This window comes from Canis lupus, chromosome 11, assembly GCF_048164855.1.
Source record: "Canis lupus baileyi chromosome 11, mCanLup2.hap1, whole genome shotgun sequence".
NCBI lineage: Eukaryota > Metazoa > Chordata > Mammalia > Carnivora > Canidae > Canis > Canis lupus.
Genome location: NC_132848.1, coordinates 45,096,664 through 45,120,559, shown reverse-complemented (window position 1 = coordinate 45,120,559; position 23,896 = coordinate 45,096,664). Strand labels below are relative to the sequence as shown.

General features: G+C 38.8%; 1 protein-coding gene across 1 annotated transcript in view; it reads right to left on the bottom strand.

The window, feature by feature from the left end:
- LONRF2 (LON peptidase N-terminal domain and ring finger 2) overlaps positions 1-23,252 on the bottom strand; it is a 47,069-nt gene extending 23,817 nt beyond the window's left edge. The window contains exons 1-8 of the mRNA XM_072844515.1: positions 22,550-23,252; positions 13,666-13,784; positions 8,441-8,563; positions 6,118-6,276; positions 5,372-5,573; positions 4,905-5,004; positions 4,512-4,626; positions 963-1,084 (exon numbers count right to left, since the gene is read on the bottom strand). Coding sequence (XP_072700616.1) covers positions 963-1,084; positions 4,512-4,626; positions 4,905-5,004; positions 5,372-5,573; positions 6,118-6,276; positions 8,441-8,563; positions 13,666-13,784; positions 22,550-23,252 — 1,643 coding nt within the window. The remainder of the gene's footprint in view (positions 1-962; positions 1,085-4,511; positions 4,627-4,904; positions 5,005-5,371; positions 5,574-6,117; positions 6,277-8,440; positions 8,564-13,665; positions 13,785-22,549) is intronic.
- Between the last annotated feature and the right edge of the window lie 644 nt (positions 23,253-23,896).

The following is a 23,896-nucleotide window of genomic DNA, read 5'->3' as shown; positions in this document are numbered from 1 at the left end:
GACCCTGAGGGCACTATGCTAAGTGAGATAAAAAGACTGTTGGATGCCAGAGGCTGAGGTGGTGGTGGTGGTGGATGAATTGGGTGAAGGGGGTGGAAAGTACAAGCTTCCAGATGGAAAATAAATATAAGTCCTGGGGATGTAACACACAGCATGGTGACAATAGTTAATAATACTGCATTGCATATTTGAAAGATGCTAAGAGAACAGATCTTAAAAGTTATGTTTCTAACAAAAGAAAAAAAATTGTTAACTATGTATAGTAATGGATGTTAAGACTTATTGTGGTGATCATTTTGCAATATATAGAAATATCAAATATAATGTTATGCATCAATTTTACCTCAAAAAATATAAAAGGAAAAGGAGAAAAAAGTTCTGACAAAAGCAAAAATTACACAGTAATCAAAGGAAATGAGAGGAAAAGAGTGGAAGAATTATAAGATCTCAATAGTTAAAGGTTGCTACAATACACAACTTTGCTCATTTTAAAAGATAAAAGCAACTGTCAAGCCTACTTCCAGTGGTAAACCTGTTCTCCCCCTCCTGTTTCCATATACTGTGCCTTTTCAAATCTGAAAAATTTAGTACCACTTATTCAGATACAAAAAGCAACTACCTAATCTTCTGAAGACACATTTTTTTAAAGTGGTCTCCATACTCAGCATGGGGCCCAACATGGGGATTGAACTCATGACCCCGAGATCTAGACCCAAGCTGAGATCAAGAGTCAGACACTTAACCAACCGAGCCACCCAAGGGCCCCATGAAGACACACTTTTGAAATATTTCTTATCACCCCTTTCAATTAAATTTCCATAAACTCCCCAATTAATTTTTTTTCTTTTTTAAGTACTAATTTCTCTGCCAAGGGGGGAAAAACCTGAGATAAAGCTATGAATGCAAGGATTTCCTTCTTTAATCTGAACTTAAGACCAAGTACGTACCACATGAGGACTTACTTTGACAGTTCTGTCATTTCTTCATCATAAATTCTCTTCCTATCAGAGAGCTCATCAGACAAATATCGAAATATTAACTCTTCAGCCAGAATAGTTATATTAAAATTTCTGCTTGCCAACAACTGTAAACAAAAGGAAATGTTAAGTAATACCACGTGGTAATTAATTCTAGAGGACAAAATACTCTCTCCCCAGTAGAAAAGGCCAACAAGGAGGGTGAAGGTTGGGGTCTCCGGTAAGACAAAAGGATGGGGATGGAAAGCTCAGAGGTCAGCCAGCCACCGTGCCTACTAGAGTTTCAAGTCTAAGATTTAAGACTATGAATTTAAACTGAAACCAATCTTCCCAATTTTGTGGCTTTTCTCTAGCTTTGCTTCGTTACTTATATGGACATGTGCAAGAGGCAGCGCTGACATTATCTGGATTGGGAAAGGGACTGAGGAACCAAGGAATTACAGTTGGACGTGAAGGGAAGGAAACAGGTGAAAACTGCATTAAAATGTGTTAGGATTAGTATGAGTGGAAGGGTCCTATGTAGCTGAAGATCCATTATTCTGTGTGTGTGCACTGCTTTTATCTTAGGCATGTGAATTTGCAAATAACAGTTGTTTTTCACTAATATCCTAACATGTATCAGGAACCAATTGCAGATGCTTCATGTAAATTAAGTTAGGTCTTAAAATAGCACTATCCCATAGGTATTCTCTACAATGCACTCATAAGGAAGATGGGACTCAGAAAGGTTAAAGGGTGAGTATAGAGCCACCATGGCACAGCAAGGACCTCAGGGCTGGTAGGTTTCAATGGGCTGCTGCTTCTTTGTTAACTTGCTGCATTTCTGGGCTTAGGCTGCTTTACCTATTTCTAACAGTTACATCTGGGTGAGTCCTAGACATACTGCCAAGTTTCCCTTTAGCTTCTATGAAATAAGCTACATGTGTTGCTGTAATTGACTAAGAACTAGGAATTCAACCTCAAGGACAGGACTGTGTTTGAGACCCTCAGTAACAGAATAACTAGCAGAAACAAGTTTAACTTAATTCACAATTAGCATGATTAATGACATCAGTATTTTATACTGCTATGGCACCATCTTGTTGAAGAGTAATACCATAAAATTTGCTTTACTTGGCATTACGTTAAAGACTTCTGTGCATACATAGATAATTGATGATTCTTTTTTTTTTTTTAAACTTATGATAGTCACAGAGAGAGAGAGAGAGAGGCAGAGACACAGGCAGAGGGAGAAGCAGGCTCCATGCACCGGGAGCCCAACGTGGGACTCGATCCCGGGTCTCCAGGATCGCGCCCTGGGCCAAAGGCAGGCGCCAAACCGCTGCACCACCCAGGGATCCCGATAATTGATGCTTCATGTTTATACTAATGTATGTGACAAAGTCAAAGCTCATGAAGGGATTTCTGCATTGAAGAAAGATCAAATTGTGGTTTTTAAATTTTAATTGGTTTTGTTATAATTTCTAATTTCTGCAACACTGGCAGTCTATGCAGAGCTTACACTTTACCATTCACTCATTTAATCATTCATTCATTTAATCATTCATTCAACACGGATTTCCTGAACCTCTAGCGTATGTTCTGGCCCCTAGAGATAGAGTGAAAACAAGACAGAAGTCTTCTCTATCCCTATGGAGCTTATATTACTGTGCTAACCTAAGCATACTGCTTCATCACACAGCCCCCTACCAGACAGCACTGAACAAAAGTGAACAAACAGTGGTCACAAAGACATGCGTTTCACTGTCTTAGAATAAACAAGCTGCCTCCAGACCCACTGGCCCCAACAAGCATAGGCCCAACAGGGCAGCAGGCCAGATGCTGTGTCACTGTTAGCAAGCAAAGAAAGCAAACACAGTGCAGTAGACCCGCACAGGAACTGCCAAAGAGAAGTGCTACACAGACTCAAGAAGCATCCACTGTCATGACACGTGGTGCACAGTACAATGAGCAGTATTCATGAGAACCCTAAATAACCTAGATTCAGGATGTATGCAATTTAAAAAAGCAAGTATGAACATATAATGATATAGAAAAGTCTAATTATAATAACTTAGTTCAACAAGTTTTAGCAGTAAACTAAGTTATAATTATTCGAAAATTCATGTAAGTATAGTATCTCCTTTACCATATCAAATTCAAAAATAAATTTGAATTTTTAAAATTTTACCAGACATCTGTTTTAAAAAACCACTTTATCCTGGGGTGCCTAGGTGGCTCAGTCGGTTACTTGTCTGACTCTGATTTCAGCTCAGGTCATGATCTCAGGGTCTTGAGATCAAGCCCAGCATCTGGCTCCACCCTCAGCAAAGAGTTTGCTTGAGATTCTCTCCCTCTCCCTCTCTCTCGCTCTGTCCTCCTCCCCCTGGCTCACACATGCCCACACACAAACACACACACACACACACACACACACACACACACATATACACACATGCTTCTTTCTCTCTAAAAAACAGATAAATCTGGGCAGCCCGGGTGGCTCAGCGGTTTAGCGCAGCCTTCAGCCTAGGGCCTAATCCTGGAGACCCGGTATTGAGTCCCATGTCGGGCTTCCTGCATGGAGCCTGCTTCTCCCTCTGCCTGTATCTCTGCCTCTCTCTCTCTCTCTCTGTCTCTCATGAATAAATAATAAATAAAATCTGAAAAAATAAATAAAGAAATAAAAATAAAAAATAGATAAATCTTTAAAAAATAAAAACACTTTATCCTACTTAAAATGCATTAAGTAAGCTGAATCCCCAGAAGTAATTAAGGCAAATATTATTAGTATCATTTTCATGATTTAAAAAACCCCTCTCCTACCCCAGGAAGTTAAATAGTTTGCTTCATGGAAGGTTAGTGGCACCAGAGCCCAAGAGAGTTGATACATATTCACGATTTGAAAAGTTGATCAGAAAGCCTTTAAAAGCCTTTAAGTGGTGTTTATTATATTTACCATACCCAATATATAGACTTAACAGTTTATTTTTGAGTTAGACATAATTAAATAGCTTCCCTTCATGAAGTTTTAAATATTACTGGCTTTGATTACAGACAGAAGACACAACTGACAGCACACCAAAGGGATTTCCAGTAGTCAAAAATGATCAAGTCTTCAATCCTATGCAAAACTGAGTATTACAATGTAACTTCACCTTGAGATGGGGAAAAGGACAGAATTCTTGGCACATATTAAGTGCACCATAATGTTATCTCAACCCTTTATGATTAACATATGGTGAGGACTCAGTACTGTTATCTCAACTATTTATAATAAACACATAGTAAGAGCTCCAATTATATTACCTGTTTTCAGTATACCTCGACTATAATTTATGCCTAAAAATTTTCCTGAAGTTTAATTGTTTCTGTATCTAAATTTCTCTTGTGTATTTTTTGAGAAATCATATAGGAAAAAGACCTACCTTTGACTAGAGAAATCCAACTTTCTTTAATAAATGGGTAGTAGAAGCAAAGCCAACCCAAGAAATGGGCATCTACTGAGGGATGAGAAGAGGAGCTGAATAATCTTGTTTCAGAAGAGATACTTACCTCTGACAGTTTTTCTTTACACAGCGGACAATGAGGGGCATGGTCGAGGCAGCGCTCAAGGCATTTCAGGCAAAATGTATGTCCACATGGTGTAGTGACAGGCTCAAAGAGCAACCTGGAAAATATATCTGAGCTTTTAGCCAAAAATATCCAGAAGAGATTTTCAAATAAACTATTTATTTTCTAAGAATTGCTTACAATTCCCTTACGGCTGCAGAAATCACTGATATCCATTCCCATTGAGATCTTCTTTATCAAAGTTTGAGAAAATAAATCACTTATTACTAAGGTACACATAATTTCTCTGGTAATAAAAAGCCCATTATATTTAGGATATCAAATTCAGAAACGATGAGTTTTTCAGAGAGTTGCACAGATTCTCTGTCATCCTACCTCATGCAAAGGGCACACTCGAAGTCAGTTACATCTATGGAGAGCTCTGGACTTTCTCCTGTGTTGGAGGTCATGTTCCTTTGAGGTGAGGAATCCACCTCTGAAAAAAGGTTACAATGCTATAATTAAAATTGCTCATTTGGACAAAAGCATGCAGTAACTTCACTTATTCTGGCTAAAGTGTGTTTTGCCAATTTCACAAACCATGCTGGGCAGGAATAGTTCAATAATTTATCTGGACAGTGAGCACAAACGGGAGTTAAAGTTATAACAAAATCTTCCCTATTTCTGACAATGAAGTCTTCATAGGATTAACTACTTAAACTATTCTATAACAGTAAAGCTAATATATTCTTTTATTAATAATTTTTTAAAACCATGTAAAAATTTTTAAAAAAATATCTTGAATATAACTAACTTCCTATCACTCTGGAGTCACATAGCTCATGACAAAAGAGCTTACTGACCTTTCTTGGGAATTTTCCCAGGGCCATTCAGGTCATGCACATCCTCCAAATCATTTGGAAATTGTCTCTTTAAACCAGTGCTGGGTGCCACTGGAAGGATACTCTCTAACACTTCTTTATCCTCTTCAAAGTGCAGACCCAGTATAAAATACAAAACTGAAGAACTGGTATTTCTAAACACATCAGATTTCTCAGATGGATTCTGGTCAAGTAGGAAAAAAGAATCCTGAATATTAAAGAAATCATAGCATAAGAGAAAACAATATTCATGCAGTGGCCTTTCTTAAAAAACTCTGGGAAAAAGGACTTACACTCTTCCTTCACAACTGGTTTCATCTAACAACTTCTAGATGAACTTTATGCTTTCCATGGTAAAATACAGAATAATTATTTTTGAGATAGATCAATGGAACATCAACCTGCATATATTCAAATCATCCCTCTCTTTCTTTTCTCCAAGCCAAAACCAATTCAAGTTTCCTGATACTTGGGATGTGATGTGTGAAGTTCTAAATGTTTCTATATGATGTCCTAAATGTTTCTATATGTTTTTTTTTTTTGATCATGTCCATTACTTCCACCAACTTCCTTTAAAAGGATCAACTTTCAGTATGAGGAGCTGGAACCAGTCTCGAGAAGTATTTCCAACTAACATAATGCCACAGTCTGAATAACTTATGTTCAAATTTTAAGGAATTACATAAAGCTTAATCAAGATAACACTGACAAACACATGCACGTCATACCTTAGAACTCCCTGCACTGTCCCCTTCTTCCAGAGGCTCGGTGTTCACATGGCTAGCACATTGAGCCTTCAACCTGCTGTTTAATATCCTGCTTTGGATGGAAGATGTCAAATTCTGATGCACATTTTCTGAAGCTGGAAAAAATACCTCACACATTACCTACAAAATTTCCGAGAAGAAAAAAAAATTTTAAACACTCTTGAAAAATAAATAATATGCCCGAAAGATCCAAAGGAAACTATAAGGCCAAATAGGCCTAAAAGATTGAAAAGAATAATTATCGTATTTCAATTGCCACTATTTCAAAACTCAAGTTTCTGAAACCAAAATCAATGCTTTAGGCATTTTAGCTACCAGTCCCTTTCCAGCTTGGTCTCACCAATTACAAAATATGAGTATTACCATTTTTTTTCTGTCTGGTCCTTAGACATCTGTTACAGAAGATCACCCCTAAAAGTCTCATGGTTAAGAGAGCAAAGTAGGGTGTAGAGGTTGCAGGGACCCTAAATTAAATCCAAGCTGTGATCACCCACAGGACTGAGATATTTCTAGAGGACTACTCAACTTACAAGAGAACCAGAAAGAGCTGCTTTGTACGGAATTTTAAAGGAAAACCAAGGGAATGGCCATAATTCTAATTCAAAAGCCATGGACCAGCCTTTGTTGATGGTGGGAAGTGACTGCCAGTCACTCGATGGTCCTGCCAAACCTCATGGACTCAGCTGAATTCAAGGGCTTAAAGAGAGGTACAAAGGAGTGACCAAGACCCAATAAAGAACCCATCACTGTTCCTCATGTGACAGGTCAATGCACCAGAACCAATGACCCTTCTATCAAGAAGGAACAGCACTTGGCAGGGACACTGGTGTCCTCTGAGCTGGCTCTGAGAGGCTTCAGTAAAGCAGCAGAAGGCTGCCCAGTAGATTACTACATTTCATGGGCATTGACAGGCTGGCACTGTTTTGACCCTGAGACAGAAGACATCTACCTCTCACAGAATGCTACAGGGAAAAGCATCATAATTTAAATAGCACCTGACAGACATGAAGCACCACAAGTACCACAAGACCTAGATGCTGGTCCTTGGACCTTTGTAAATATGCTTAATTTTGAGCTCAGGCTGAATTTCTTACGATGCTGTTGTAAAGAGCAGTTGAGTTATGTTTTAAGGTTCTTGTGAAATTTGCAGGTGGGACAGAGCAGGCAGGGATAGTTAGAAGAGCCAATGTTAAGATTCATTATTATTTTGAGAAGTTGAAACAATGGCCAAAACCTGTAAGTGATATTTGACAGCATTAATGAAGACCAATCCACTACACAATAAAAGGACGAAAAGTATTGCTAGAAGGTTCTCACTAAAAACAAAGATCTAGGTATTTGGGCTAACTATGGTTCTAATAGGAGCCAACAGTGTGATGGTATTAGGCTAAAAATAAACAAACATGCCTCATGATATGAACACAAGGGAAGGTCAAAGTTCCCCACCTGTAGCTGTCAGATATGGAGGTACACTAGAATGCATCCAGAGGAGGAAACCCTACAACCTTATTCCATGTGAAAAGGATGTTGTTGGGTCCAAAGACATAAGGCAAAGATAACAGCCAATCTCAAATATCTAAGGTAGTTTAAAATGGAAGAGGAAGAATGGATTCATTTTCTCTTGCTCCAGAAAATAAAACTAGACTCTAAAGTCAAAATTACAAGGTAAATGTATGATAGAAGTCAGCAATGAATAGTGCTAAAATAGGGAAACACTGACATAAAAACAAGAACTGTGGTCACTGGAAGTGCTAAGATTGTAACAATTGCACAGGCTCTTATAGGGTGGATTCCCACAGTAACTGTGACTCAGTGACCTCTAAACAAGATTGGGCTAAGGACCCAATAAGAGAAAAGATCTTTCTGCATTGTGCCAGTAAAGCTTTTCTAAAAATTTTAAGTTAACACCAGCTGAACCTGTATATTTTATATATTATCACAATGTCTTTCATAGAATTCCTATACAAGCTATAATGCTTGAAATTACAACTCTAAGAAAATTTGCTTTGCCTCCCCAGTCTCACACACGGACCCTGCCTCCCTAGCCCTGTCACTATCCCAGCAGAACTGAGCCTTGCAAATGCCATCTAATGAAACATTGTGCTTTATCGTTGGATAAAAGGTGTCAAACATGTGAAACTCATTATTATTCCTGTATTTTTAACTACATTGTCATGAATACTCAGGATTATATTTCTTCTTTATGCTCCATGTAGGAGCTACTCAGCATGGACATAAAGGCTATAAATGAGACCTAAAAAAGAAAGTTTAAAGAAAATCACACCTTCTGTACTTCTTTCTTCACTGAGTTACATTCTGGATTTAAAGCAAGGCAGTAGAGAAACTCCTTTAACACTTCCTTACTTCTTCCCAATGCAGAAAGAGCCTGAGCCTTCACATGATGCCCCTGAATTCATCAAAAGACAAGATATGCATTTTAAAAAGTGTGATCATATACTTGCATACAAAGAGCCTTGATAAAAAAAAATCATTAGAATTACTTAATTTTCATATTAGCTAGAATAAACAAAACCCCACCTAGGATGACACTAGCTCTACTACCTTGGAACCTGAGCAAATCTGAATACCTCATAAACACAATCTACAATCAGAACACAGCAGTCATCAGACTAGGAATATGAACCCAAGGTGGGTTTCAAGGGACATGCTAAGTAAGAGAGAAGTGGTATCTACCAAGTTTAAATACATTCAGTCATCACAGATCGTAACTATGTTCCTGTCTTTAGGGAGCATACAATCTTGTGAGAGAAGACAGATATGACCAGAAATACCTAGAACACAAAGCAAAACATACAAAATACTACAACAGAAATAAACAAAGTGCAATATGAATCAGTATTTTCACTAGCATTTTTTTGTGCCTGTAGTATTTTCTCAAATCATAGTAAACACTGTAATTTGTTTTATCAGTTCACATATTATGTTTCCATTGGGGTCAGGTGTCCTGATCATTCATATTAGTCTCTTTATTCTTTATTTCATTGAATTTTTTCTTGTTAATCCCTGTTTCTTCATTCATATTTTAAAAAGATGTACTAGGGGTGTCTCGGTGGCTCAGTTAAGTGTCTGTCTTCACCTCAGGTCATGATCTCAGGGTCCTGGGATCCAGAGCCTTGGGCTCTCTGCTCAGCGGGGAGTCTGCTTCTCCCTTTCCCTCTGCCCCTCCCCCTGCATGCTCTTGCTCTCATAAATAAAAAATCTAAAAAAAATAATAAAAATAAAAAAGATGTACTGTTTCAACTGATTTTCATCCATGTTGAGTCAGACTCCTGACTTTATAGACTTCACTGCTGAATGGAAGGCTCTTTGGGTCCTTCATCTACATGTGGGAGATCTTTTTGAGATGTTTTATTTTCAGGTGTGTGTGGTACAGAAGCCAGGCCTTAGGCTGGGAGCCTCATGTACCAGGATTTAGAGGGGTTTACTCAGGGGTGGGGGGCCCTGTTGGCAGCCACAACTTTCCCCAAGCAGTCTGTCCAAATTCTTTGCAGGAGGTGGGGGTGGGGGGCTAGGATTTTTTTCCCCTACTACTACTCTGCATGGTGGAGTGAACTGTACCATCAAACAAACCTTTCTTACTCCTTTCCTAAGAGCTTAAATTGAATCTTCTCTGGAGTTTGTATTATGACATGAGCTCAGCTCCCATTTGAACTATCATGATCTCTGCTTTTTCATCCATTCACCTGCATTTTAAAAATTTGCTGAGATTCCCTTCAGTGATGGACTTATACTTGTTTATGCTTTCTTGCTGCTACAGTTCTATGGAGGTATAACTTATACCTAGTAAAATTAATCAATTGTAAATGTATAATATAGGACTTTTGACAAATGTATGCAGTGTGTAACTGCAACCACAATCGTGATGTAGCACATTTCCATCACCCCAGAGAGTTCTTTCATGCCCCTTCAAAGTCAATCCTCTCCTCTCTCCTAGTCCAGGAACCACTGATCTGCCACTAGTGTTTTGCCTTTTTGAGAATTTCATATAAATGAAATCACACATTTATTTGTGTGCCTTCCTTCACTTTAATGTGATGCTTCTGAGGTTCATCCACATTACTGAATGGATCAATCGACACTCCATTACTCCCTATCACCAGGTTGGGTTCATTCCACTGAGTGATTAGTTATTTACATTTTTTAACTTTTAAAAAGAAATGTTATTAGTTTCACAGTATTTCATTTAGGCAAGTAAATCATACAATGACCCTGTGTCTGCCTGTGTCTCTCCCTCTCTTTCTCTCTCTTTCTCTCTGTCTCTCATGAATAAATAAAATATTTTAATATATATATATATATATATATGCCTTTTCTTTTCTTTTTTTTTTTTTTTTTTTTTTTTTTGCCTTACTAGACTGGCTAGGACCTCCAATACCATACTGGTAAGTGCTAAAAGCAAACACCTTTTATTTTTCTTGGTCTTAGCAGAAGGGTATTCCATTTCCCCCCAGTAAGTATGATAGTCATTATCAGATTGAGGAAATCCCTTGCTATTCCTAGTTCATTCAAAGTTTTTAACATGAAGAGTGTTCAATTTTATCAAGTGCTTTATCTCCATTTATTGCATTTTTTTTCAGTCTGTCAATACAAATTAATTTTCAAATGAGATAGAGATACTAGTTTGAAGTTTATTTTTTACTGTTTTTACCTAGTTTTGTTATCAATAATAATACTGTTCTCATAAAATAAGTATTCCCTCCTTTTCTGATTTCCAAAAGAATCTTGAAGGATTGGCATTATTTCTTCCTTAAATGTATGATAGAATTCACCAGTAATTCTATAAGGTCCTGATAAATTGGGGGGGGGGGCGTTAACTGTAATTTCAATTTCACTAAATAGAGATAGGGCTATTGGAGGCTCTATCTTTCCTTGAATGAACATTGGTAGTTTGTGTTTTTTAAGGAGTTAACTTCTAGGTTGTTGAATGTATTGGTATAACTTTGTTCATAAAATTGTTCTTTTTTATCCTTTTTTTTTTTTAAGATTTTCTTTATTTATTCATGAGAGAGACACACACACACACACACACAGAGGCACAGAAACAGGCAGAGGGAGAAGCAGGCTCCACGCAGGGAGCCCAATGTGGGACTCAATCCTGGGTCTCCAGGATCACACCCTGGGCCGAAGGCAGGCGCCAAACCGCTGAGCCACCCAGGCTGCCCCTTTTTTATCCTTTCAATGTCTGTGGGATCTATAGTCGTATCAACTCTTTCATTCCTGCTGTTAGTAATCTGTACCTTTTCTCTTTTTTCCTGATTAGTCTGGTGAGGTATATCACTTTCATTTATCCTTGCAAAACAACAAGTTTTGTTTCATCGACTTTTCTCTATTGTTTTTTTCTATTTTATTGACTCCCTGTTTCTTATAGTTCTTCTTTCTTTCTGCTTATCTTTGTTTTAATTTGCTCTTCTTGTCTTAGTATTTTAAGAAGGAAACATCACTCTTCTGAGACCTTATTTCTTTAATAATTTACTAATATTATAAATTTCCCTCAAAGAATAGCTTTAGCTGCATATGATGAATTAGATGTAATATGCTTTTATTATCAACGATTTAAAAATAGTTCCTAATTTCCTTTGTGATATCATCTTTGTTCCATGGACTGTTCAGAAGTAATATAATTAAATAAGAGATATTTAAGGATTTCCTGGATATTTTATTATCATCGATTACTCTTTTCATTCTATTGTCAGAGAGCAGACTCTTCAAGATTTCAGCAATTTGAAATTTATTGAGATTTAATTTACCAGCATAGGAATCTATGAGCATTAAAAAGCACAAGTATGCTTACCCATTTGCTAAGGTCAAACTTTCACATGCCTATTTATAGTTCTGTATATGGGCAAATATTTTGTTTGCATTGGCTTATCTCCATTTGCACCAAAAATTGTGAATCAGCATCAGCCATGACAGATGGCTTGAAAGGATAGTTTTGCCTGGAAAAAACACACTGGTATAGTAGTCCCCAGCTGAAAACTCGAAGTTGGTTCTAAAGTGCTTCCATCTCATCTCAGACACAGTTGGACAACATCATCCTTCCCTCAGTCCTTTCAACTTACTTTCCAATATTGCTTCTGCCCTAATCCTTTAGTTATAATATTAACCTGGAAATACATTTCTATCCTTCATTATCTTAAACTGATTTATAAGGGTATACTTCCACTAAAGCTGTTCTTCTCTAGCCATTTATCAAAAATTGAGGTCCACAGATTTGCAATAAACCCTAAAGATATAACCCAAATCCCAAAAGCTAATGATTCATTTGCTGGCTCTCTTACAGTTAAAATTATCTCCATAACTTTGTAGTAACTAAGTCTGTCTTTCTTCAAAGACACACTGCCAACTTACCAAGATTTTAGCTCAAAAATCAATACTGTAGAGAAGAAACTAGCTTCACAGGACAACACAGGTCTACTGTCATTCAGAAATCCTAAACTTATAATTCATAACAATCAAGGCTCAATCATTACTGACAGAAATTCCCTCAGAAGATTAAGAGATCTAGGGATAGGAGAAAAGTCATCAGAAAAAGGAGGAGAAAATGTTTTTAGTGAAGCAAGCAAGCAAAAAAATAGATTCCTGGGCTTAGTCCAACAAACATTTGTTTCCCACCCTTATACTCATCCCCAATTTCGATTTAACACTCAATCTGATCTGAAAACATTTTGTTTTAAAGAATGGAAGGTTGAATGGAAGAAAGTAAAGAAGGGCATCTTTTCTATTAACATGGGTTAATGCCTCTTCAATGCTTCTAAAACAAAAATGATAAAAAGTAATATAGAAGGACAAAAATATTTGTATTTACTAGCTATAGAGCATGTGATCCATGTTAATTTCATTACAAGTTCTTTAAAACTTTAAAATATCTTTTGGGTTTTAAAATCCAGAGATTCATGAAAAAGCTACAACTTTTATTGTCTGGCTTCTTAATCTTCAAGGATAACTTAAGCTATTATTTTTAATTAACAAAGCTTATTTTGTATCATCACAGGAAGAAATATTAGACCTTTCCAACACAGACTAAAGTTATTCCAAAATAAATAGAAAACATTCATCCTTTCACTAACAAAGGCATATAACATTTATATGCTACACGCATATTAGGGTACAACTGTTAATCATGAATATTATATAATCTTCCTATTTATATAAAGTGTGGCTTTAAACATTTTCCCTTTACTCACAAATTTATATAACTTTATCATTATGCTTATATATTTATTTAGTATATAAGACATATTATATAAGGCAACTGAGTATCTCCTAAAAATAATCTGAATTAGTGTTTCTCCCAAAAGTGGGAGACTTTTTGGTCTTTTAAACTGAGTTGGTTTATTATGAAGTGGATTGCTACATTTAGACTACTATCATGAGGAAAATGTATGCTGTGTTAGGCACCTAATACAATCATCTTAGTTTATTCTTAAGGAAGTCCCATGAACTTAACATTTATTATCTCCAAAGACAACCAATATATTAGTCAAATACCTTAGTCAAGAGAGGTTCATTCTGACAAACTGCATTGGCATCCTGTAGAGCCTGCTCATAATTCTTCAGAGTTAAATATAACTCTGCTCGCAGCAGCAATAACGAGTTATCTCTAGGAGCTGAAAGACATGGAGAATAGAAAAAAAATTAAATGACTACATTTAAAAATCAATCTTCAAGTCACTAAAAACATTAAATTGGAAAATAAACATAAAGGCAAAATAAACACTTCCTCCCTCAAATCACATGTGGTTTGGTAGCTTGGTAAGTATATTTTAAAAGACCTCTCTCAGGAAAACAGAAAGAAAATTAACAAGACTTCAAAATCAAGAAAAACAGACTGCTGAATACACACTAGGTTTAACATAATCTGCAATAATGAGTAAATGCTGAATCATCTTAATGCTGTAACTAGGTATTAAAAATGAAAAGATTTAAAATAACTTTCTTGAAGTACACAAGGAGATTCATGCTCAAGAAACAAAAGAATGCATAACTTGTCCTCTAATACAACTGCATGGATATGAACTTATCATCATAATTGTACCTACAATAGTATATTCTCTTAAGTGAGAAAAGAAGGGGGAAAAAATCTTTCTCAAACAGAAGAAAGGTTGAGAACTGCTCATATTAGACTATGGACATAAGCCTAGCTACGCAGAAGCCAAGATAGACTCTCTAATGTGTAGTATGTTTAGTCCTTGACCTGGCAAGATACCGTGGAAAAGTGACAGAACCATCACAGCCATTTTCATACTTCTGGACCTGGTTCACTCTACCTATACTCATTGCAGGATCTTTGAAAGAGAGCTACAGTATGCATTTTAATTGATAATAAATATTGTAAGTACCTAAAATGTGGTCTCATTTCTCTACCCAATACCCATTTAAGTTTGCTCCAAATCCTAGACTTTGACTCTCAAGCTAGCCACCTTTCCAAACGTGACTACCTCTCCTCTTAGCTTATGTAGGTAACTGAGCAAGAGTGCAGAATAGAACTCATGCAGAAAGACATCATATCAAGATGATGAGGCTACTTATAACTGTGTTACTGCTACATATGTTTAATGTAGAGAAGGTATGACAAGGAAAAAAAGTGTGGAAAAGAGGAAAGAAATGGCAGGAATGGAGAATCTTAACAATAAAAGCAATAACAAAACAATGTCTTTTAAAATGACATTGACTGGTTAGATTAGGAATCAACAACTTTTTCTGTAAAAAGCTGAAGAGTAAATATTTTAGGTTTTGCAGGCCAGGAAGAAATTTGAGAATATTGTACAAGTACTTAAATAACAATAGAGAAAACAAACTTTCAGATTTTTTTGATAAAATTAAAAAAAACATTAATAATTTAGTACTTTTTTTGTGACAAAGGTCTACTAATTCGAAGAATGGAATTCTTTGGGGGAAGGGATAACATTTTCCTTAAAGTTCAAAGTTAATGTTCCCTATCATCAAAATAAATTGAAAATGTTCGTGTTGGTTATGATCTGTAATGAAACTTTGTTTTTCATCTTGGAATATGAAATACCGATGTCAATCCACTAGGGTAGGATTTTAAATTGAGCATTTTATTGCTTAGAAGTTCTTTATTGAATCCTATCAGATCCTCCTATCTGTCTCCATAGTGTGTCATACAGGAAATATAATTACAGATTAATCATTTCCAACTGAAGATTAAGTGAAAATTCCTCAACTGCACAATTAAATACATTTTCAAATACAGAAATAATCTTTGGAGATTTTGGAAATCTCAAAAAGAAAATGCCACTGAAACTATAGCTGGAGCTTGAGAAATACACCTGCTGCAAATGTGGGTGAGAATGAAGATCTCCCACTTTGTTCCCACTTTGCCAGAGTTGATTCTCTTGAATCTTCTAAGCAACCATATCATGTGCAATCAGCTTTGATTCTGGAAAGCTAGTTTTTATTCTTTGTGTTTCGTTTTAACTCCACATTGCAGTAACAGTGGTGATAGCATTTTCCTCTTATTTTTGAACTTAAAGAGGGATATGTGGAATGCTTTAACATGAACTATTACTATAAGCTCCTGACAGAGAATATTTATCAAATTAGTCAAGCTTCTTTCTATTCCTCGTTTTCTATGAAGACATTATAAGAAGTCGGTGAATTTTATAGTATGCTCTTTCAGCATGTGAAAAATTACATGGAGCATATCTCCTTAAATCTGTCCTTATAGTAACTACATTGAACAATTTGTCTAATACTTAATTATCCTTATTTTCTTGGGATAATCTCATCTTGGCCTTGAGTCTTACTATATTGCTAGATTCAAATACTAAGAGATTTAACTAAGATTTTGGCAGCTATGTACATATATAAGCCTATAAACTTTTTCCTAAGCTTTACTTGATTGTAGTATCAACACTAATCTCCTAAAATTAAATGAAAAATTTCTCATATCGCTGCATGATCTGAAATAAGATGAAAGTTAATATTCCTTCAAAGTTTGTTAAAACTTGCTTGACCTTTGTGTCTTTTTCAAAAGAAAAGCCCTGAGTAGCACTTCTATTTTATGATTATTGGTCAGTGTCAAGTTTTTACCTCTTCTTGGGTTAATTTTGATAATTTATAATTTCCTTAAAATTGTCCTTTTTATATAGGCTTTAAAATCTGTTATGTTCCTTTATATCTGCATTTATGCTGCCTTTTTCATTCCTGATCCTGTGTTTTGCTTTTTCTTCATCACATTTGCTGAACATTTGTTTCTTTTATTGGTCTCTGTAATGAATCTGCTTCTGACTTAACGAAATCAATTTTTTTTTGTTTCACTAATGTTTTCTTCATTATCTCTTTGCTTACACTTGTGTTAGTTTCATTATCTTGACAAAGTTTTTGGAGTTAAAAATACTCTTCATTTACATTTATTTTTAATCATTCTTTTCTAATGAATGCATTTAAGCCTCTACTCCTCACAGTCTAAAAGCTTTTACCGAAGTCCAAAAAAAGTCATTTCTCACCCAAGACACTGAGTGAATCAAACGGTTTTCTTTGTTGACTTCCACCGTTTGTAATCCACTTATGACGCCAGAACTTCAAAATTTAATCTTTTAAAACATTTCAAGTAAATCTCTACACATTTCCTAAGTATTAAGCCTTAAGCTTAATAAAACTGAGAGAATTTATGGAGGAATCACTAAAAAATCGAAGAGGAAAAGCAACTTAAAAATTCTTTGTGTGAAGACAGCTTATGGAAGAAAAAGACATGTGTGCACCTTCCAAGAAATTGACACAAATATGCAAACAGTTTATAAATTAACCCTTGTACAGGGAAATGAGCCAAAAAGAGTACAGTCTGAGAATCAGGCTTTGTGAGGAAGAGACAGTCTACTGTCTGCATTTGCATTTAGGGTTAATCAAAGACTGTTCTCTTCCAACTGCAACCCAGAGTTGTCATTGTGCTGGGAGCTAGTGTTACCACCATAAGATCTGTCAAATGAGTGGGCAGTGGTGAGAAGTAGAGAACTGTACAAGTGTTATTTAGGAAGAGCTGAATGAATTGATACATAAAGCAATGACAGCTAAGTAGTGGTCCTGGTGAATATAAAGAATCAACAGTAATACTCCTCATGGGTTATTTGTTTAGAGTGATGTAAGGACTTATAAAGTGAAGGCTACAAATTTTAAGTGTGTATCTTGAACTTTTATATAGTATACACCCAAGTCATCGTGACCCAGATCAGGACCTAAGAAGGCTCCTTTGTGCACTTTCTCAGGTAGTACACCTTTTCTAAAGGTAACCAGCATTCTGACTTCTATCACCATGGATTACTTTCACCTGTTTCTGAACTTATACATGGGGCTATATGAATATACTCTTGTATCTGTCACTATCATTCTGTGAAATTCCTTCATACTGCTGTATGTCTGTTTCTTTAAGAGAATAAAAGACCTGCTGCATACTACACTGTATGATTTGATTTATATACTCATCCTACTGGTGGGTTGTTATCCAAATGTTCTTGGCATTTATTTATATAAATAAATATAAAGCTGCTATGAACATTCTTGTATAGGTCTTTTGTTGGGCAAAAGCATTAATTTTTTTTTGTATATATTATTTTTATTGGAGTTTGATTTGCCAACATATAGCATAGCACCCAGTGCTCATCCCGTCAAGTAAAAGCATTAATTTCTATTTGGCATAGTCAAAAGTGTGAATACCGTGCCAGAAGTTATGTTACGTTTGGCTTTAGTAGGTACTCCTAAGTATATTTAACTTATACCAATTTCCACTTCAACTAGCAATGTAAGAATTCCGATTGCTTCCAATACTTGCCAAAACCAGGTACTGTTACTTGTTTTCATTTTCAGGTATGTTCTAATATCTTACTTTGGTTTTAAATTTGCATTTGATCAGTAATTACATTGGGCACCCCTTCATATATTTATTTTCCATTCTGAGATCTAGTTTTACAAAGCATCTGTTCAACTCTGCCTATTATTTAGGCAGACTTCCTTTTTGGTTCTTGAGCTATAAGCATTATTTTCAATAGTCTGAATTAGCATTCTCATTTAGATACATATTACCAATACACATCATCTTTTCAATCTTTTGTGGAGGTCTCTGAGGAACAAAAGTTATTAATTTTAATTGAATTTATCTATCTTTTCCTGCATGGTTATGCTTTTTGTGCCTTAAAAAGGATCACCTCCCCTAAATTCATGAAAATATTCTATGATTTCTTTTAGATATCTGATTATAATTTCCATGTATGATGGGCATCTAGGTTCATTTTTTTTTTCCAAATGGATAAGCAACAGACTTTGACTATTTAAAACACTCCCCCCTCCCCAACCATTTAACTCTATTGGCATCTTTGTAGCAAATCAAGTGACTGTACATGAGAGTCTGTTTCTATGTGTCTATATTTGGGCCAATACAACTCTGTGCTAATTACTGCAGCTGTATTATAATAAGTCTTGGTATCTTGCAAGTATCAGTTCTCCACTTTCATTATTTTTCTTCAGTATTGCCTTGGCCATTCATCAACTTCCACCAAAATCATTAGCTGAGATTTTGACTGAGAATGCACTGAATCTATAGTTCAGTATGCCCAGAACTGACATCAATACTGAGTTTTACAATCTGTGAAAATCACGTACCTTTCCACTTACTCAACTTCTCCCAGAAATGTTTCGTATTTCAGTGAAGAGGTCTTGAACTTTCAGGTATGTCAAGATTTACTCCAAAGAAGTTTTTTGTTACTTAAATGGGTTTTCTATTTTATTTTTTGGTTTTTACTAAGTATATATAATCATCACTGATCTTGCTGTATTAATCTTATAGTCAACAATCTTGATAATTCACTTATAATTTCCAATAGTTCAAATATTCCTCTGGACTTCCTATGTACTCCACCATGCCATCTACAAATAATGTTTTATTTTTCCAATCTTAGTACTTTTTATTCTCTCCTCATTGCAGCACCTAGAATCTTAATATGATACAAAACGGCAGTAACGGCAGTGAACAGCCTTGTCACTTTTTCCCTCAATGGTAATACATTCAATATTTCATTATGAAGATTGCTACAGATTTTTTAAAATTTAAATTCAATGTAGTTAACATATAGTGTATTATTAGTTTCAGGGGTAGAATGTAGTGATTCATCAGTTGCAATATAACACCCAGTGCTCATTCCATCAAGTGTCCTCCTTCATGCCCATCACCCAGCTACGCCATCCCCCACTCACATCCCCTCCAGCAACTGTTTCCTAGCGTTAAAGGAGTCTCTTATGGTTTGCTTTACTGTTTTTGTCTTACTTTTCCTTCTCTTCCCTACCTTTAACAGATAAACAGAACTTAATTTCTTGAATTCCACATGAGTGAAATCCTATGGTACTTGTATTTCTCAGACTTATTTTGCTTAGCATAATACCCTCTATTGCCATCCACGTCATTATAAATAGGGAGATTTCATTCTTTCTGATGCCTTAGTACTGCATTGTGTGTATGTATATATATATATATATATATATATATATATATATATATATAACCACATTTTTATCGATTCATCTGTCGATGGACGATGGATGTCTGGGCTCTTTCCAGAGTTTTGCTATTGTGGATATTGCTGCTATAAACATTGGGGTGCATGTGCCCTTTCGGATCACTATTTTTGTATCCTCTGGATACATACATAGTAGTGCAGTTGCTGGGTCATAAGGTGGTCCTATTTTTAACTTTTTGAGGACGTTTTCCATGCTGTCTTCCAAAGTGGCTGCATCAGTTTGCATTCCCACATACAGTGCAACAGTGCTTCCTTGCCAATATCTATTGTTTCCTGTGTTAATTTTAGCCATTCTCACAGGTGAGAGATGGTATCTTATTGTGGTTTTAATTTGTATTTCCCTGCTACAGATTTTTGTAGATACTCTAACATATTAAGAAAGTTCCCTTGTACTCCTACTTCCCTGAAAGATTTTAACACAGCTTATATGATTTTTCTCTATTCTACAGATGTAGTGAATTACATTAGTTGAGACACAATGATTAGATGAAATAACATTTTACTTGATTGTGACCCGTTTTAAGTGTATCACTGGATTCAATCTGCTAATATTTTGTTTCCCAAAGGTAACCACTGCCCTTACCTACAACATGCTATTGTGATTTTGTCTGTTTGGATTTATAGATAAATAGAATCATATGGTAAAAATGCTTTTGAGTCTGACTTCTTTCACCCAACATTATGTTTGTGATTTGTCCATGTTGTAATGTGTAGCTGTAGCTGGTTTACTTTCTTTTTGTACAGTATTCCAAAAGGCATAATATATTTAGTCATTCATTCCATTTATTGGACATGTGTGTTGTTTCCACTTCAGGGGTATCTCTACATAAGGATATAAGCTCTTGCACATTCTTGTACATTCTTTCAGTGCACATATATATGTACCTTATTGAAACTGCTTGGCCAATATTCTATTTAACACTTCAGATACTACCAATTTTCCAGGTGTATAATTTGCAGACCCATCTGCAACATATGATGGTTCTCATTTCCTCCATCTTCTCCAACAGCTGGTATTGTGATCTTCTACACTTCTGGAAGCTGTTTTTATTTCTGATTTATTTATTTGAAAGAAAGCATAAGCAGGGAGAGGGAGGGTATGGCAGAGGGAGGGGGAGGGGGAGGGGGAGACTCCTGCTGAGCAGGGAGCCTGAAGCTGGGCTTGATCTCACAAACCCAGAGCTCATGACTTGAGTCAAAATCAAGAGTTAGATGCTTAATGGACTGGGCCACCCAGGCACCCCAGCAACTGTTTCTATCTGTTCTATACTTACTGAGACAATAGCCACTAGGGCAAATGAAATGGTGTTGGAATGACAAAGGAAGTGAGACACGGACTTTTTAAATTTAACTAACTGAAAGTTAATTTTAAAAGCTGATATTCCATTGACTAGTGGAAAGCTTTTAAGTTAATCTGGAACAATTTCAACATGGCAATCTACTTTTTCAACACTAAGTTTTATGAAACTGAAACATACAGGAGGGATTTCTGATGAAAATTTTGTATCCAAATTGAAGTTGGCAGTACATGTAAAAATTACAATGCATTTGGAAGATCTGTTTGAAAAAAAAGTAAAATCTCCATACTTTACATTGAAGATATGTTGAATAGTATTTTCGATAATATAGGTTTAAAAATATTAAGATAAATGTTATCTGCTTCTGTTCATCTTTTACACGTGGCTACCAGAAATTTAAAAATTACATATGTGGCTTACACAATTTTTCCACTGGATAGTGTTGCTCAACACTACATATATAAAACATGATAGATGAAAATACAAAAATATACAGCCTGTTAAAATATGGATACAAGCTGCAAAAATGGTACAGGATATTTGTTATATAATACAGTTTAACTGCTCTATCCAACAAAGAATCCCCCAAATTAAATACAAGTGTATCTTCTAAAAGGGAAAAACTTAACTCTAAATTTAAAATAAAATGCATAATGAATAGAGCACACAAGATTCTTTTAGTAACAAAAAAAATAAGCGAAGTCTTCTTGGCTGGTGATTTAACTCACACATAACCTGTAGCAGAACCAGGGAATCCGAATCACCCTCCACATAGACTTCACCACCCCCCAAAAATTGTCAATAGAGTATATGCAGTGGGAATCAAGTACAATGACAGGAAGTTTGGTCTTTTTTTTTTTTTTTTTAGATTTTATTTATTCATTTATGAGAGAGAGAGAGAGAGAGAGGCAGGCAGAGGGAGAAGCAGGCTCCACGCAGGGAGCCTGATGTGGGCCTGGATCTCAGGTCTCCAGGATCACGCCCTGGGCTGACACCAGCGCTAAACCGCTGAGCCACCCGGGGATCCCCAAGTTTGGACTTTTTAAATGACATATTCTTAACAGGTGGGAAGAGAATCAGAGAGCCTGGTGCTGGCCACGAATTTCAGTAACTTTTAAAAATTAAACACACACTAGCTAATTTAACTAATAAACCCTAAGGACATCTAATGCCCTTTGAGAGAGAATGTGCAAATAATAAAAGCACAACGGAAAAGGATCCTCCTTCCTGGATTCCTTACTTGAAACCCCCAGAGCAAATCCTGCCCCGGCACAAGGCACTCCCCCGTCCGCGTGCCTCTAGGGTGCTGCACTTTCCTGCAGGACAAATAAAAACACCGGGTCATCCCGCCACTCCCGGGCGGCGGAGACCGGGTGGAAGGCGGTGCCGGCCTCACGGCCACTGGGGAAGGAGGCGGAGGTCCGGCACGGGACGGCCCGGGGGCGCACCTGCCTCTGCCGCTGGCCCCCTCGGGCGCCGGTTCGCCTTCCCCCCTTCGGAAGGGGGCCACCTGCGCGGGCTGGCGGGCAGCTCCGCGGGCCGACTTACCGAGCTCCAGCGCCTGGTCGCACCTGAGCAGCGCGGCGTCGGGCTGCTGCTGGCGCTGCAGGCTCCGCGCCTGGCCGGCCAGCCTGCGCACGCGGCCCTCGGCCGGGAAGCACTTCTCCAGCAGGCCGCTCAGCACCACGTTGACTCGCCGCGCCGGCGGCCGCGCCGGCCCCGGCTCCACGCAGCGCTTGCACACCGTCAGCCCGCACGGCAGGGTCACCGGCCTGTGCAGCAGCCGCCGGCAGCGCGGGCAGCCCAGCAGCTCCCGCGGCTCCCCCCGCGCCTCCCCGCGCGCCTCCCCACGCGCCTCCCCGGGGGCGCCGCCCGGCCGCCCCGCCCGCAGCCGCCCCTCGCGCCGGCCCAGGGCGCGCGCGAGGCCGCCCGCCAGCTCCCCCAGCTCCTCGGGCCGCAGCGCGCCGAGCCGCGCGGCGCCGCGGAAGGCGCCCAGGGCCTCGGGGAGACGGTCCGCGCGGGCCAGCGCGTCCCCCAGCCGCAGGCACAGGCCGCGCTCGGGCTGCGCCAGCCCCGCCAGCCCCGCCAGCCCCGCCAGCGCGGAGCGGAGGAGCTCCGCCGCCGCCCCGTACTCGCCGGCGCGGAAGGCCTCGTCGGCCCTCTCCAGGCGCTGGGCCAGCGGCTCCCCGCAGTCGCCGCCGGGGCGCGGGGGCGGCGGCGGCGGCGGCGGCGGGACCGGCTCGGGGCTCATCGCCGCGGGCTGTGGCGCCGCAGGCCGGACGCGAGAGGAGGCTCCGCCGCCCGCCGCCCTCCGCGAGAGCCCCGCGCCTGGGGGAGGGGCGGGGCGGGGCGGGGCGGGGTCCCCCAGGGGCGGGGCGGCAGGTGCCGCGGGCCCACACCCCGGGCCGGGCGGGCGCACGCCGAAGGCCGCAGGCCGCGCCCCGAGCCCCGAGCCCCGCGCCCCGCGCGCGAGGCGCCCCCGTCGTCGCCGGCTCGCTCCCGTAGGCCAGGCGGCCCGTGAGAGCCCGGCGGCCCCGCGCCTGTGTGCGTGCGCGTCCGCCCCGCCCCGCCCCGCCTCCACGCGCCCCTCGCCGCGCGCTCCTTCCCGCCGCCGCCGCCGCCGCCGCCCCCACAACCTGCGGCCGCCGTTGCCAAGGGAACCGGGCGGTTGCCCCGCACGCCGCGAATTTGACTTGGGAAATTGTCTCCAGGGACGCGAGAGCCCGAAGTAGGCGCTGAGCGGATCCCCAGCCAGCCTCCTCGGGGACCTCTTAAATTTGAGACCCAAACATTTTAGAGCAAGAGTTTTAATAGAGAACGTAAAGAGAGCCCATGCTGGGTGCCGGGCCAGGACGGACCTGAGAGACGGACAGGTGTGCTGTGCTCTTGATTTAG